A 16,855-nucleotide genomic window follows, 5' to 3' on the forward strand; every position below is an offset into this window, starting at 1 on the left:
TATGCTAAAAAATGCAATTAATGAAATAAATTGGTTACCGCCATGAAACACACCCTTTTCCACAGCCCTAGTCTTAATATTAACGCAAAGTCAAGTCAGAAATTAGAAAACAGAACTAAGAAATCTCATCTTTATTTCCGTATCACATAGAAAAACAAAAGAAAACGAGCAACACAAAGACAAATATCTTCCATCACTGTGAAGAGAAATAAATAAAACATTTAGTTGAGTGCAATTCCGAGGTTTTAAGACATCTTATTGTAATATTACATTCAGACAGAGCTACATTTTAAATGGCACAAACGTAAGGCCACTTTGAAAACTCCCTGCATTGCATTCAAGGTCACTCAGTAGTTTGTGTTTAAAGATGAAATGTTTGGGGTTTGATCAATTTAAGGTTTAGGAAATTTAAAAAAAAAACTCAGTAGTGCAGGAGATTGTAAAAAATTCTTCTCAGAACTTGAAATAAAGAAAAAAGCGCTAAAATAAGGAGGGGCCTTAAAAAAAAAAAAAAAGTTTTCAGGCATCACAGGGCGAGCCGTGCACTCTGAAGCGATACATGCACGTGTACTCCTCGTGGCCCCAGTTGGACAACACCTGGACCTCGATGACCTGGAAGGCTTTGTTGTTCTCCTCCTGTGAAGTACAGGTTACGCACGTCAAGCGAGGACGAGAGGACGAGACGTTACAGGAAGTCTTTACTCACGGCGACAGAGTACGTCTGTAGTGCGTCTCCATCCTCCTCGTACGTGTACGAGCCCAGCAGTGTCCCTCTTTCCTGACTCTCGTCATCCAGACCCTAAAAAGAGCCAAGGACTGAACACAAACCAAACTCCGCCCCTCGGCCGAGCTGCTGTCAAACTTACGTAGACGCTGAAGTCTCTCGGGGCGCTGCGCAGAGTCCTGCTGGGCGCCAAGGCTTTTGGGATGTGCTCCAGGGAGAAGGCGGTGGGGAGGATCCTCATGGACAACCGGATCACCAGGAAGCCCGCGGAGCCTTTGAAGGCCCAGCAGTTTCCCGGTTGGACGTCTGGCTGCGGGAAGACATGCAAGCTGAAGCTGCTGTTGCGTTCACTTGTTGTAACGACAAACTGAAGGAAGTTGTGGTGAATCACCTGGATGACGACGCGAGGAGACTGAGAGAAGTACCATAGAGGAAGTCCAAACAAACTCAGCAGCGCCGCTCTGGTCTTGTAGGTCTCAGAGCAGCGAGTGCTCAGGATGCTGCCCCCTGCAGGAAGCGCAGCGACGTTAAAAATATGTTAACAGACGTGTCGACATGTCGTGGGACGGCTTGTGACCTCCAGACTCCAGGGCGTAGTCGGCCAGGCCGGTCCGGTCGTGAGAGAAGAGGCGCAGTGCGTTCTTCACGATCACGTTGACCTCCTGCAGCCAAACAAACCACGCAGTGAAGAAAAACATGAGAGTTCCGTCAGCAGCCACCTTCCTCACCTCTCTGGTCACGGGCATCCCGGCTGCGTGCACAGCGGCCTCCCTGACCTCCGCCTCGCTGCGGCGCCGATCCAGATGAAGACTGATGTTCTGGAGGATGCTGCGCTCCAGCGAGGCCAAAGATGCCTGCAGATCAGCACCGCTGACGTAGCGCTGGGACAGCCAGCGGAGCAGCGAATCTGGGCGGGCGGTGTAAGTTGTAGAGGCCTCGCCCACATCTGTCAGCTCCTTCCCGTAGAGCAGAATCCGGACCTCCTCATGGACCTGTGCTGAAATCTGGCAAGGGTGAGCTTTTGTTTCCTAGGAGGTGTTAACTTCATTGAACTCACGGTCTGCTGGACTAAATCCAGTCGCTGGCAGCCATCTTGACATCCTGACAGAACCTCGAGGTCCCGCCTGATTTCCTCCAGAGCCGTCTCCAGACGGCCCACCTCCGCCAGCAAGGCGTCATGGGACTGACTGTCCACAGCAACGCTACAGGAAGTGAGGTGTGAAAAGGCATAAAGATGGAGGCGGGGTCACACAATCAGGCTGAAGATGCTGAAGGTTACCCGACGACAACAGCAGGAAGCATTGAAGGTGCCGTCATTGTTTCTTGCCTCAACCTGACCTCCTGGAGAACAAAAGGTGTGCAGAGTTCTACAGAACACTTAAGAACAAAGGTTTGCGTATACCTCCGTCTTGGCCCCCAGGTTCTGCAGCTTCACCTCCAGATGATCCAGACGGGACGTTTGGCTCTGCTGCTGGACTAAATCCTGATGGCGAACATTTCGATGAGGAAAGGTGAAGACTAAAGACTAAAACTAAACAGTGACGCTTGTAGGACGTCAAAGAACAGAAGCGAAGACCTGTTCCCTCTGCCGTCTGTCCTCGTCCTGTCTCCTCCTCAGCTGAAACAGCTGCTGGTCCACCAGGCTGCTCAACCACAGTTGACCATTGTGGGCGGAGTCACGCTGCTGGATGTCAGAGTACATCTCCAGCAGCTCGCCGTGTCGTTGCTCCGCTCGCCGCCCGCCCATCTCCACACGCTCCCACAGCGACGCCACACTGCGCTCCAGACGGTTGAGGCGTGCGGACTGTGATGCTGCCGCTTCCTGTCAGGTGATTAAGTTTAGCGGGTCACGAAGGCAATATGATCTTCATCCTAGAATGACATTTGACAAGTTCCGTAAAGACATGCATAGAAAAGGTATGTAGCGTTCACCTCCTTTGAGTCCTCCACAGCGCCCTCTGCTGCTGCTGCTTGGCTCTCTGAGGAAACCAGACTGTAGACTGAGGACAGGACCGGGACGTAGGAGACTGAAGTCCTCCACTCAAGGACGCTCAGAGCCGGTAGACCAGTGGGACCAAAACAACACAAACCTGAGCGGTGACGAGCGGAAGACATTTCAACATCTAACATGTGGCGTTTTTCCTTGCGCTTTGTTATCTAGGACAAAGAATCATTTGAGGAAGCGTCAGCAAGGTGAGCAGGAACTTACAAAAAAGGAGAAGAACCACGAAGAGTCCAATTGGAAACCTGGAGGAGAGAAATCAAAAAGATCTCAAAGAAACATAACACATTCCACCCTCACAAAAAACCTCAGCCACCCCGCCTGGGGCGTGTTCTGCCATGGTGTTTGAAAAATGCCAAAGGTTTGCCAACAACCTCCGTGGCATCACACCAGCTGCTCGGAGCGTGTGCCCGAATACAGTGCACCTTGCTGGGTCAAGCTGGGTGGCTCCTCCCTGCTCTATACTTCAGTTCTCCTGACCTCCATAGCAACTACTCGTAGCATGTGTCCGAATATAGTGCACCTTGCTGGGCCACAACAGGTGGCTCCCTCCCCTCTATACTCTGGTTCTCCTGATAGTAGTGATGTGGTAGTAGTAATGTCATGATATTTTATGACAAAACAGGTACTGTTGGCCAAATCCAAATTTGTTCAGGTCCTTCTTAGCTCCAGGAGTGCACAAAAAAAAAAAAAAAAAAAAAAAAAGTTATCGGTTATCTGTATCATATCTGTCTGTAAACAAAGTTTTCAGTATCAGTTAAAAAACATAGCGTGCATCTCTAATTATATTATATTCATAATAATAAGTCACACACAGCTAGCATACCTGCAGCAAAATAGTGAGCAACGGGGGTCGTGCGGAACGAGTGCTTGATATTTTTCACTTTACTTTGTTCTTTTGTGCCACATAGAAATGTGCAGCTTTCATTGGCAGCATTCATGTAATTTTTATTTGTGAATTTATTGAGACTAACCTGCCTTAATTGTTGATAGTTTTTTTTTTTTTTAAATGACTACTTTGTTGAGGCAAAATGTTTAAAATAAATATGGCTTTTTTTTCCCCTCTAGAAACGTACATTGCAGTATGTGTGGGGTCACAGTAAAAAGATGCATTGTTCGTTAAATTAAAAGTCATGACTTGACAGTTTGAGGGAAGAGCTGTTAAATATTGGTATCGGTTGATAATGATACAGGTAAAAAGCCTCCAATAATAATAATAATAATAATAATAATAATAACAATAAATATCCCGATCCGACCTTCAGAGTCGGAATCAGCTGCCGATCCGGTTGTCGCATAACGTTCGTAACTCTGGGCGACACTCCAACACGGTAGGTGCGGTAATACACCTCAAAGCTGTTTGCCACTCGACTCCCGCCACCTGCAAGAAGACCAGTGTGCAGACACGTCCGCTGTGTACCGTGGCAAAGTTAGTTTCACGTTGGATACTTGGCTTTGTAGCTACAGAGGTAGTTCCCCCTCACTGTGCCCGGACTGCTGTGTCATGGTTTAGAGCAGTGTTTTTCAACCTTTTTTGTGCCAAGGCACATTTTTTTTTTATTGAAAAAGCCACGAGGCACACCACCAGCCAAAAATACTAGCAAATTAACTCTGTAGCCTACATTGACAATATAAAGTTGTTCTCATTACAGACGTCAGTGTAGGAATCAAATAAACAAAAAAAAAAAAAGTATTTTAGAAGCATTCACATTTCTACTCAGTCAGTGTGAAACCTGGGCCTGTTTGGATGAACACAGAGCTAATATCCTGGCAGGAATAGAAAAAAAAGACACACACACACACACACACAACGCTCTTCTTCAACAACACTGTCTCGTTTGGAGATGATGTTGAAGCTTACTTGTGACCAGAGCCATGTTGGATAGCTTTTCACCACACACCAAGCACAATGTAATCGTTTCCTTGCATCCCCAGCGAAAGTAAATCCAAATGAAAGACAACTAGTATTGCCTCGCGTAAGAGATTTTGCTTCAGCTATCCGTCTTTGCTTTCTTTTGACCTCCACTCATACTTGGGCCTTCATCTGGGTCCGAATTTTTTTCCATGGTGCAGTTCAGAGTTAGCATCTTTCCTTTTCAGAAACTTCTCCATCACTGTTTGGCTGGCCACAATGCCACTGTCACCGCCATCTGACCATCCATGCATTGATTATTTTGCCTGTACAAAGCAATTAGCTACCTGCTGCCACCTACTGATATGGAAGTGTATTACATGGTTTCTCTTACATGCCGATCACTAAACATCAGACACTCGGCAACCGCCCATTATTTGCGTATACTAATTAGGTGAAATTGGATACTTTCCCACGGCACACTTGTGTGCCACGGCACAGTGGTTGAAAAACACTGGTTTAGGGAGCTCGCACGGCAAGTGCCGTTGTGACCACTGGTTGTTTACACTTGGGACCGTCAATTAATTGCTATTGCGTTGAAGTTTGTTTAAAAAGTCATATATTCTATTAAAAAAAAAAAAAAAAAAAGGATCGGTACCAGACCAAACCGGTTCGGCAAGACTATTAAAACAAATAACTAAAAAAAACTGATGCCAAAAAATGTGGATCAGGACACTATTATAATAATAAGTCAGAGACTTGCCAAGTCAGCAGAGGACAGTCACTCCATCTTCTGCTGTTCCACCTGAACACACCGCCCAGCGTACTACCTGAACACACACACACACACACACACGACATTTTGTTAAGAACAAGATAAGAATGCAGCTGACAAACTCAGTCATGAATGTCTTGTTTGACTACGCAAGCAGCAGCAGCAACAGCAGCCTCGGCTTCATGCGCAACACAAAATGACAAGACCAAGCGGCCTCCATGAAACGAAGGCGACAAAACTACTGTCAGTCGACAAGCACGGCGGGGCGGCGGTAACCTGCAGAGCGTCTGAGGCAGATAGAAGACCAGATCGTCCTGGTCAGAGTCCAGGCGAGTGAGGTCAGCCGACACAAACACCATACTGAGGACGCAAAAGAGGTGAGAAGTCCATTTAGCCTCAGCAAAGAGTGAATGTTCCAAGGTAGTAGGAACGCCTGCACCTCATCTCCTCAGTTTAGACTGAGGCCTCATCTCCTAATGATATTTAAATGATACATATTTAACCTGTAAACACAGCCATGTTCCACGTGAGCACCAACAAGCAGATGAGAGCCGAGGCCCGAGCGGACGAAGACGAGCCGACGTCATGAGTCTCCGCTCGCTGCCTTTTCTTACAGTCGTCACCTGTAGGTGGCAGCAGTGAGCGACGGTGGTTGACCGTGGGGAAAGAGTGAGTATAGAAAGGTTCGAGGACAGGCTCAGGGGACAACAACAACAAAAAAAGTCAAAAACATCCATCAAAGTGACATTCCTTCATATTTCTTTGGATCGAGTCATGTCCAGGGATGGCAGATATTCAGATAAAAATTAGATATCGGATCATTTCGGCATCTGCTTTTCCTGCAGATTTTGAGATCGGCGTGCAAGTGAGACCTCCACACCCCAACAAAGCTTGCTAGCTCAGTCTGGAATTGGCTCTGGAGTCATTTCCAAGTTTGGCCTTGGGATTGTAAATATGCAATGATTGTAAATGCAGAGGGGGGGGTATGACCTTCAATACTTCCACTACCACACCTCAGGAAGAATGACATGCAGAAAAACAATAAGAAGAAACCAGCGGCTATAGACAGTTTCATTGGATTAGGTCAAAGTTTCATACTTTGCACTTTACTTTGTTCTTCTACGGACGTTTGTGCCACTTAGAAATGTGCATCATTGCTGTTGATAGCAAGGGGGTGTTATTTTAATGTCTGTTTTGTTGAGACAAAATAGTTTAAATAAGTATAGCACCTTTTCTTTAACTTGTATTGCATATTGCAGCATTTCTCTTATTTTGCACACAAAATGCATGCAAAAGAAGCATCATGTGTTGATTCATTACACGAGCTGGAACCTGGCATTTAGTCCTCACATTATCCATACCTCAGTAAGAAAGCCAATACGGAGCATCTCTAGTAGTGTCTAATGAGTGAGCTGGTGTAAAACGTACCTGCGCGAGTGTTTGTGTCTGATAACTCACACAGAGATCCGTTGGCATGATGCTCCGCCTGCTTGGTGCTCATGGTGCCACCGTGGCCGAGACGAGCTGCAAACGGAGAGGACGCGCAGTCAGGACACACAAAACAAAACAAGACGCTCACGCCGCCCCCGCCGACAGGAGTCATGAGGAGGGATTTGCATTTTGCCTCAGAAACAGCCAAAGTCAAAAGAGGTGCGGCTCATGTGTGTAAGAGGGAAACAGCAGGTGAGTCAGACAAACAAAGCATCATGGGAAAATATCTTCCCATCCTGGATGGTCAGTCAGGCTCACCATCAGTGTTCACCTTTTTGGATTTCAACTATGGCTGCATTTCACGTGATACTTCCATACATACTTTCAGTGCATAAGTGTGTTCACGTGTTGCACTCAACACGCCCCCAAGTACACAGTGTACATAGTATACTACTGATGGAAGCATTCCATTTGAAACACAGCCTATATGACAGGGGCGCCCAAACTTTTTCCTCTTCAAGGAGGGCCACATAGTGAAGAATGAAAGGATGCAACTTTGCCACTGCATCTCAGCTTTGTCATATCGGTGGAAAAAGGCCATTATTATTATCATCATCATCATCATCAACTTTGGTCTATGCCCTTCCCCCCCCCCCCAATTTTCAAAATAGTTACTTTCTTTTAAAATAATTTTCATAAATTTAGTTCTTGTAATATGACTTTATTCCCCAATTTAACTTTCCAAAAATGAAAACTTGATTTTGTTTTGTTTCTCATCATATGACTTAAAAAAATGTCACCTCTATGCAACTAAAATGACTTTTCCTGTTATTTGTAAAATTGCGACCTTTTTCCTCATTAAATTGCAACTTTTTTCTCTCAATATTTTGACTTTGTCATACAAATTACAGCTGTCCCCCCACCCCATTTCTGCTGCTGTTCTTTTTTATCTTATGACTTCATTCTGATATTTTGACTTGATTCTCACATGAAAACTTTTTCTCCAACTTAACTTTCCCAAAATGCCAACTTTTTGTTTCTCACAATAGTATGACTTAAAAACATTTCTTTAATATTTCCACCTCTATGGTACTAAAATGGCTTTTTCATATTAGTTTATTCTTGTAAAATTGTGAACTTTTTTCCTCATTAGAATGCAACCATTTTCCTCTCAATATGTTGACTTTATTCTAGTAAAATTAAAGCTTTTGTTTTGTTTTATGACTTTACGCCTCATAATATTTTGAGCTTATTACCATATTAAACTTTTTCCACAACCTAATTTCCCAAAAATGTAAATTTTATTTCTCATAATATTACAAGGTTTTATTTTTAAAAAATTGTGTGTTTTTAATATTTCAACTTTATGCTACTAAAATGTTATTTTCCTCTCATCATAGTCCTACACAAATTGACTTTTTCTTGATGGAATTACAACTCTTACTATTTTTACTTTAAAATTACTGCCAAGTTTTCATTATTTTTCATTATTTCATAGAATGTGCCGTGGCTCGGGGGCTACAAATGGCATATACACCATTTGGACACCCCTGCTTTATGAGGAAGAAAAAAAAAGCCCCCAAGAGGTCACCAGGTGGACAAGCACCATATTCCTGAAGAACAAGGTGTCCTCACAGACTGACCTGTTAGTTTTGTTAGTAACTTTGACCTAATTTAAAAGACAGGCAGCGGAAAAGACACACTCTTACAGCCAGGACCTCCATGTCGATTTTCATTCTGACTGCTGGCCCCTGTGGTCTTTGAGCTCAAGCCCCGGCACAGCTGCCACATGTGCATCAGCACAAAGTGGTAACAGGACACCACCCTCCTCACGCCAAACAGGGACCAGTCCCACCACAGCTGCAGAACATCTGCAAGAACCACACGGATTATTTGAGAGGGAGCAGCTCCGGTGTCAGAGAGACACCTCAGGGTGGCGTCAGCGGGGAAGCTGTGGTTTCACATGCCGAGACTTGGGGAAACATGGAGGTCAACGTGGTGAGCTACCTGACACATGGTGATGTTTGTGCAGCTGCTGGTAGAACACCACCAGCATAGCAAAGACACAAGAAAGGTACCGCCTGCTGGCGTGAGCACCAGCATTCCAAATGGAACTCAGAACACCCGCTGAAAATACAGGAGGACATGTGATGAGCAGCAATAACCAGCAAGACAACATTACACTCCAGAGTCAACTCTCTTCCCACCAACTCTGATTCAAAATGGAAAAAAAAAAAAAAAAAATGACAGAACTTCATCCTCACCTGTTTGGACCTGCCGACGTCGGTCTCTGCAGTAGATGGTGGACGATTCCAAGGCAGGCGCGGTCGTGTGCTTTGAGGAGGAGCAGTTTGTGGTTCCTGACTCTCTCCTGTCGGACTCACAGTCTTTGCAGGAAACTCGAGTCAGTGTCTGGACCGGGTGTTTGGGACAGCGGCAGTCGGAAGCAATCAGGGTGCTGTTGGCCAGAACACTGCTCTGCTCCGCCGTGATGGTGCTCTCTTCAACACAAGGACATTGGCTTCAATGAAGCCACAATGTTGGTGCTTTAATTGAAGGCTTTACTAACCTTTCGGATCAAGGTCCTGGTCCAAACCTGTGTGAGAACATTCCCAGCATTAAAGTCACAACAATAATTTTTCTATTCAGGTCACTATTCTTAAACTTGTTTGTTAGTATCATTATCGAGGTTACTGCAATCCTGTGAAGCTTCATACCCCAGAAGGAGTCAACCACGGTGGTCTCCTGGATGGAGGACTCGAGGAGCGAGGACTCATCCAGCATGGACGTGATCAGCGAGGCGTCGGACGTCACGCTGTGGAATGAATGGCCAGAGGGTTTACGCGGCGTGTGGACAAGGACAGACTCGGAGCAAGAGACAGACAACTGCTGCGAACGAAGGGACTTTAACGTCCTGGAGGGAAAAAGAACAAAGGTTAAACAGGCATAATTAAAAAGGGGGGCAAGGCAGCCGATATGTCTACCTGGTGTTTCTCCAGCTGCTACCTCCAAGACTGAAGGAGGTGCTGCCGAGCGGCAGGCTGCGGTCCAGCAGGCCATCATCCAAACGTAGACTACACAGACTACGCCTGGACATGATCCCAGTCTCACTGTCCGAGTCAGACACTGCTGACCAGTAACTGGATCTAAACGAGGGACAAACAGGTCAGATGTTTCTCTTTCTTCAATAGTCTAAATGATATTTAACATGGATACTTTCACAGGTTGACACCTTTGGCAAGAAAAGACACAGCTGTCAAGTTCTGTAGACTGAAGCCGTGCTGTCACAAGCTGACCTACATAGCGACTGCACTAAAAGCACAATGAAAACATGAGCATACACACAGGTCAGTCCAGCCCCAGCTCTGCAGATCCACGTCCTCGTCACAGATGATCATTCCAGGTCAGAATGTTGATACACACCCACACACATACACTCACACAATCCATACCAAACCAAACTTCCTGTTGGAGCCACAAGTCAGTGAGCTACTTACACCCCGCCCCCTCCACCCAGGTGAGAGTACAGGTAATGTGAACGCTGAGCCAGTGTGGACAAACATGTTTGAGAACCAGCAAGCACAATCCTGTCAGCTTGGAGAAGTAACAAGGGGAGGAGACTTACCACCAGCTGTCAGGGGAGGCTGTCGTTTGACTCGGTCCACCTGTGACAGATCACCTGTTCGGTTGTGGTGCTAAATGTCACTCAGCCCTTCTGTAAACCTCCCTGGATTACCCAGCAGTCCTCACTTTGAGCCAATTAATGGCTTTTAAGGACTACGCAGTGCTCGAGTTAGCCTGTTGAGGGCGTCAGGACAGAGTTCGTGTCAGAAAATGTAACAAGACATTTAGGCAAAACATCTTGTACAACTGTGCTCTTATGCTGACCCAAATGTTAAACACAGCATTAAATACATTCAGATATTATATTCATATACGTCAAATAGTCACTCAAACAATGTAAAGTGACATCTTTCGCAGGTGCAAAGCGGGATTTAAAAAGGCCTGTCAACTTCCATCCAATCATGGCAGAGTTCACAGGACTGACATTAATACGAACCAATCACATTCAGAGGTGGGCGGAGTCCCGCGAAATCCGAACGTGTCGTTGATTTAGCTGTTAGCTTTAGATTCAAGACTACGAAACTCAATAAGGAACACTACATGACAAAAACTAATCACTGACCTGGCGAGCCGAGCAGCTACCTATCAGCCTTGATTCCACCACTTACCGCGTTTGTTTAGTTTCACAAAAGATAACCTCCCTAAAGTCGTCGAAAAAACCCAAAATTAAATGTAGCGACGGGTTGCTCCGCCTTCTGCTTCGTTAAATAGTAAAGTTGAACAAGTTTTTATAGCGCTAAAATTAAACTACCGCCGCCGTGTGGTTAGCGTGAAAATTACAATAAGTATCACAAAGATATAATCAAAAGCAATACAACGTTGATAGCTGTTAAGGGTGACCTTAATGTCTTTAGAAATACATTTTATTTTATTTTACCATAGAGCTTGTTCATCTTTGATTCGCTCAAACACGAAGGCGGATGTGAGCGATAGGGAACTAGCTAGGCGAACCGAATGTAACCCGGAAGTGAAATGATCCGGCACGAGGTCACCACACCGCCACAGTTTTCGCACATGTTTTGAAGAACACAAGTAAACAGGTTTGACTGCAAATTTCTTTTAAATGAAATTACGTCCGGATATTGTAAAACATTGTTACGTATTCAACATTGTTTGTGCTTGTTTGATATTTGCGTTGTTCGGTAAACTAGCCACATGCTAGGCAGCTAATCTAACGAAGCCATAAAGTTACACCAACCCAAACTTCGAAAATAATTGAAAGAACCCGGCTGCTTTCAGGGAACCTCAGTCGTAATTGAACACAAGACAGTACTTACTCCTATATTTGATTCACAAGTCGTTTTATCTGATGTTTGGACACTGGAGACTTCCTCGCAAACTAGAAAGCTTTCGTCTTATGCATATGTCGTGAGGACTTTTTATCTCTGAGGTACTGTAAGTACCGCGAAGTACCGTTACATTGACGTTCATGACCAAAAAATGTGAATGCAATCAGTTGAGTGTAAACACCAACACCACAAAAGACCAGTAGTAGGATTTCTTCATTGATCGATTGATAAGACAAAATCATTGCACTATTTTTTTCAGCTTGGGAACCAATCATGACGTCATTAGCCCATCAACTGAAGCGGCTTGCACTGCCTCAGTGTGACCCAAACTTACTGACACGGAAAGAGGTCACATCACTCCTCTTTGACCCCAAAGAAGCTGCTACCATCGACAGAAGCACCTTCTACGCCCTCGGTGAGTCCCGCTTCTCTGTTGCGTTTTCCACTCCAACCTTTCAAACTTCTTCTTTTCCTCCTCCGCAGGCTGCACGGGGCTGGAGGAACTCATGGGGATCGAACCAGCACTCAACGAGTTCCAGGGGTCTCTGTTCAGCCGTGCCTCAATGACGCTGGAGCGCAGCGTCCAATCCAAAGAAGTCAACCAGAAACTTGATTCTGACATCTCTCTGTTCCTTACCCGCCTCTCCCCGTACTTCCTCCTCAAACCAGCTCACAAGTGCATGGAATGGCTGCTTCATCGGTACGCTGTCAATCAGAGATGCTCATAAATAACCTGATGTAGAGGCTTCCTGAAAATGGTTGATTTGCGTGTACAGCTTCCACATCCATCTGTACAACACTGACAGCCTGCTGGCTTGCGTGCTACCTTATCATCACACCAACACCTTCGTCAGAGTGCTGCAGCTCCTCAACATCAAGGATGCCACAAACCGCTGGAACTGGCTGCAGCCCCTCCAGGTTAGATGTCTCCAAATGACATTTGTTCTCTCCTTTTTTTTTTTTTTTTTTTGTCAGATGGACAAACCATCGGTGTTTTGTTTGTTTTTAAGAAACCAGGTGTGCCGCTGGCCAAAGGCACTCTGATCACACACTGCTACTCAGACCTGAGCTTCATGGACTTCATCTGCACCATGGTCACCACCTCCATTAAGGTAGCCTCATCACACAGCCAGTCGGATTTCACATTCAAAGAGGACGTTTAATCATGTTTTGCTGTTGTTACGCTTTTTGGTCTTATCAGGCATATACAGGACACTCGCAAAGCTTCTCCCAGCTCCGCGTTGTCTTCTCCTTCTACGCCTCCACCATCGTTTCCGCTCTGGATGCTGTTGACAAAGTGTCAGACACCATTCTTTCCAAATTGTTGCCATATGTGCAGAAGGTACGTCACCCAGAACTGATTTTTGAAAAATGTTTAAAAACATGATATTTATTATTGTGGTTGTACAACTCTTGTACAGTCGTACCTTGCTACATCATGTTTTTTAAAAATTGAATTCATAACTGATCGCTGTTTTGTGGTTGAATACGGCATGTTATTAGTAAAAAAAAAAAAAAAAAAAAGAAGCATATTTTAGGAAACTGTACTTATCCTTGGCCTGAATTAAGCAGTTTCCAGCATAAAATTGTCTAAATGAAGTAATTAAATGAACTAAAACACAAATACAAGACTGAAGAAGCGTTCTAGTTGTGAATGTAGTTTTCTACATTGGCCGCTCGGGTGTAACGATTTGTTTTAATAGCGGTTCGATTTGTATCATGATTTGTGGTTGCCGATGCGATTCAAGGACGGTATTGGTTCATTTAGAACTATACCATCTGAAACAATTCAGTAACTTTAAATCGATTCAGTAACTTTTTAGGCCAAAATTCAACCAGTGTGACTGTGAAATAAATACCTGGATACTGGACAGTGCAGGTGAAGTTTCCCAGATTCCCGTTTTTTTTGTAAGGGAATCGGGTATAAATTAATTATGGATATAAATAAAAACAAGTAAACAACAATTAATTGCAAATGCATTCGCATTTTTTATAAAGTGCAACCAACACTTCAGGTTGAACTAACAGGAGGTTACCGTAACCTTTTCTGCTCTCATTTTCAATATTCCATACATTTTCAATAAAAGTTCAGTAAGTGCAACCAACGTTTCAACAGTAGGTTTTCCTGCTACTTCAGGTTTTGTTTTTTAATGTAAAAATAATACAATATTAATATCAAAACTAAAGTGCAACCAACATCTCTTCAGGTTGAATTAAAAGTAGGTTTACCTGCTACTTGCTACTACAAGAGGTGCCTGGACGGTCAGCGTTGTGTGGACTCCCATGGCGTCTTAGTAGGTGGTTGGAGAAATTTGTCGTGTTGCCGTGTTATTTTACTTGACCGTTACATATGCTACAAACAGCGAGCGACTTACTTAGAACATCTCCCTCTTTGCAAAAGCCAAAGTGTTTCCACTGGGCGGCAATGGTGGCTTAATTATTTCTCGCTTGCCGGCCTGTCCTCTGCCATCCGCCATGCTACGTTTTGTTGTCTGCTGGCGCGTGGCAATGACGTCACAGACAGGCAGACTGAATTGAGTAACGTTTAAAGTCTTTATCATTAAACTGCTACAAAAAAACCCCGTGCTGTGGGATAAATAAAGTACATACATACATACACACACATCCATATAAAGCCTGCCGTCAAATGCTTTTTTTCCTAGTATTGATACAATCGATTGATTACCTTTTAGACGACGTTAGATTGGTATTTGTCATCCGGTATGGCAACTTGCTGAACACAGATTGGTGTAGTTGGATCATAGGAATATAAATTGATACATCGATGTAGTAGATGAATCATTATACCCCTATTGGCCACTATGGCTATGTTCACACTGCAGGTCAATTCAGATGTTTTTGCTCATATGTGACCTGTATCTGTTTTTTTTTTTTTTTAATTCGTATGCGGCTAGAAATCCGATAGTTATTCGATGCGACTGCATTATGAACGGTCAGGTCGCATATATCCGACCTATACGTCATCGAAAGACGTAATGCCATGCTTACTGAGACTAACCGATGTTGGCAAAGCGCTTCTTGTCATCCGAAAATGATTTTATTAAAAAGTGAAGCGGCTGACGGTTCCTGCTACGCGTACACGCTCCTCGGAACAGACATTGCAGTAAGTTCTCCACAAACTGCCATAATTCTTGCCCTCTTTCTTCTTAATCTGCTGCACGGGATCATTTGCTTAAGAAAATATTGACTCTTGTTGCACATAATCCTTGAAATTGCCACAAACACGCCAAGGAGTGCACACACCGCTGTAATCTTTACGCCCGTAAACACACGGAAATGCACGTGACATCGTGCTTTTGCGCATGCGCGTCACTTGCCGGACGCTTTGCGTTCACATTGGCAAGTCACATTTTTTTGGTATGAACGACCACATAAAAAATCTGATTTTAACAACAAAATCCGAATTGTGCATCAAACCCTGCAATGGGAACGTAGCCTAGGTGAGAATTATTTAATGAGACAGGCACCTGATCATCAGAACAGGCATGTCTTATTTTGTCTGATTATGTCTACTATATTGGGTAATATAAGTGTAAAGTTGACTATAGGGTTGTTATTTAATGTCTAGAGCTCTCTAATAATGTTAAAACCCATATTTAGAAGATCAGTTTTCTATAGCATAACTATGAGAATATTCCATTAATTATTTCACTATAGAAATTCATTTCTCACGATCGGGTCTGTAACCAATTAACGATAAACAAGGGATGACACTATGGGTCTCAGATTGTCTACCTATGAATTGTCATATCTGGTATCTTTTCCAAGGGGTTGAAGTCGGGTCTGGCCGACTACAAGGCGGCCACGTACATGATCGTGTGTCAGATGGCGGTGAAGGCGGTGTTGGAGGCGAGTCTGATCAACACGCTGGCAGTGCACATCAGCAAGTCTCTGCTCAAAGAACCCGTGTTGGCCAAAGAGGGGCTGGGCTGCCTCATCGTGCTGCTGCAGAGCCAGAAGGAGGGTGCTGCCGGGTCCAGGTAAGGATGGAGACCAGCGGCGTACTTGAGCGTTGTGTCACCCCACCTCTCACCGTGTGCACGCGTGTTTGCTCAGATTCTGCAGCCACGTGTGCGCCATGCCAACGCTGGCGTCCACCCTGCAGCTCATGGCAGCAACCCACGACGTCAGTCCTCTTCTGCGCTACCTGCTGCCCCACCTGGTCCACGCCGAGTTCAGCAGCTCAGGTGAGAATGGAACACAAAACAAGAAGTACTAAGCAGTTTGACGGTTGTTTTGTGCCGCAGGTGAGACGGACGACGCGGGTGTGTTGGAGTCGCTCGTGCAGTCTGTCCCTCTGACCAAAGGCCTGGACGGACATGTGGCCCGGTAAACTCCTTCTTAACCCTTTACGCTTACTAAGCTAATTAACACAGTTTACTTTGTGGTCTTGTTTAGCCTTCCTAAAGTTTTGTCTAGGCCTGTCACAGTAGCAAATTTTGCTGAATGATAAGTGTCCAACAAATTATTGCAGATAAATGATATTAATGTGTGCATTATTTCAAGGTTAACATAATTTTTCATTAATGTAATATAATATATATAATATATGGCATAATAATGCGAATACCGTGCACCATATCAAAAGCAATAAAGTTTAATTTGTCAAGAGTATTTAACCATGGAACGTTGGAAAATTACACACGTGCGGAAACACGCTGAAAAACAATAGTTCCAGTTCAGTGTCACTTTTGTTATTGTCTGAATATTGACCAAAAATGGAGCAATAACCTGGAAATACTGTGAAGTTCACATTGTGTGTCAATGCAGACGTCAGATCGTTTGCATGTACCCGTACACTTCCTTCATTCACGTTTAGCAACACTGTGTGTGGAATACGCTATTTACTTAATGAGGGGTAACGTTTTGTTGAGTTTGGTCAAAGCACATGTTTTCGATGCAGCAAAATCCATTTGGTTCACAATGAGGTGTTACATTTTGGGAATCACAGCAGCTGAAACGTACAGTAAGATCCACCGTTTTGTAGTATTGGTTTAATTTCAATCTTTTTCATGTCATAAAATAATGACGATGCGCCAACGGGGTTGACTTTGTCATCAGATTGTGTTTTATACACAGCGGGCACGAAGAACACATGCATGCATCGTAGCACACAACACACACAGAATGCTGCAGC

The 16,855-nt window shown here is 44.4% G+C and overlaps 2 protein-coding genes across 18 annotated transcripts in view; one reads left to right on the forward strand and one right to left on the reverse strand.

Moving 5' to 3' along the window:
* Nucleotides 1-130: 130 nt before the first annotated feature.
* LOC129176565 (SUN domain-containing protein 1-like) lies at nt 131-11,784 on the reverse strand. Of its 17 annotated transcripts, XM_054766722.1 has the most exons (24): nt 10,971-11,117; nt 10,410-10,582; nt 10,017-10,096; nt 9,769-9,930; nt 9,502-9,698; nt 9,354-9,380; nt 9,049-9,285; nt 8,792-8,911; nt 8,494-8,655; nt 6,782-6,877; nt 5,857-5,976; nt 5,630-5,713; nt 5,342-5,408; nt 2,934-2,971; nt 2,657-2,814; nt 2,301-2,546; nt 2,127-2,207; nt 2,004-2,065; nt 1,782-1,926; nt 1,302-1,728; nt 1,116-1,231; nt 867-1,034; nt 707-799; nt 131-636 (listed from the first exon to the last, which is right to left on the reverse strand). In XM_054766722.1, the coding sequence occupies exons 4-24, from the start codon at nt 9,879-9,881 to the stop codon at nt 520-522; spliced, it is 2,874 nt and encodes a 957-aa protein (XP_054622697.1). In that variant the 5' UTR covers nt 9,882-9,930; nt 10,017-10,096; nt 10,410-10,582; nt 10,971-11,117; the 3' UTR covers nt 131-519. The 17 variants fall into 17 exon arrangements, with proteins under 17 accessions (XP_054622697.1, XP_054622695.1, XP_054622696.1 ...); XM_054766720.1 differs by lacking the exons at nt 10,017-10,096; nt 10,971-11,117 and adding an exon at nt 11,686-11,784; XM_054766721.1 differs by lacking the exons at nt 10,017-10,096; nt 10,971-11,117 and adding an exon at nt 11,286-11,354.
* heatr1 (HEAT repeat containing 1) overlaps nt 11,334-16,855 on the forward strand; it is a 29,051-nt gene continuing 23,529 nt past the window's right edge. Inside the window, exons 1-9 of the mRNA XM_054766712.1 lie at nt 11,334-11,448; nt 11,957-12,112; nt 12,181-12,397; nt 12,474-12,615; nt 12,708-12,809; nt 12,899-13,039; nt 15,487-15,698; nt 15,775-15,905; nt 15,966-16,047. Coding sequence (XP_054622687.1) covers nt 11,971-12,112; nt 12,181-12,397; nt 12,474-12,615; nt 12,708-12,809; nt 12,899-13,039; nt 15,487-15,698; nt 15,775-15,905; nt 15,966-16,047 — 1,169 coding nt within the window. The 5' untranslated portion in view covers nt 11,334-11,448; nt 11,957-11,970. The remainder of the gene's footprint in view (nt 11,449-11,956; nt 12,113-12,180; nt 12,398-12,473; nt 12,616-12,707; nt 12,810-12,898; nt 13,040-15,486; nt 15,699-15,774; nt 15,906-15,965; nt 16,048-16,855) is intronic.

Source organism: Dunckerocampus dactyliophorus, chromosome 2 (assembly GCF_027744805.1).
Source record: "Dunckerocampus dactyliophorus isolate RoL2022-P2 chromosome 2, RoL_Ddac_1.1, whole genome shotgun sequence".
Classification (NCBI taxonomy): domain Eukaryota; kingdom Metazoa; phylum Chordata; class Actinopteri; order Syngnathiformes; family Syngnathidae; genus Dunckerocampus; species Dunckerocampus dactyliophorus.

Coding starts and splice junctions, on each gene's coding strand:
- LOC129176565 (XM_054766714.1), bottom strand. CDS start 10,182: ATGATCATCTGTGACGAGGACGTGGATCTGCAGAGCTGGGGCTGGACT. Junction 8,656..8,791: donor CAAACATCACCATGTGTCAG/GTAGCTCACCAC, acceptor TGGTTCTTGCAG/ATGTTCTGCAGCTGTGGTGG. Junction 1,729..1,781: donor TGGATTTAGTCCAGCAGACC/GTGAGTTCAATG, acceptor CACCCTTGCCAG/ATTTCAGCACAGGTCCATGA.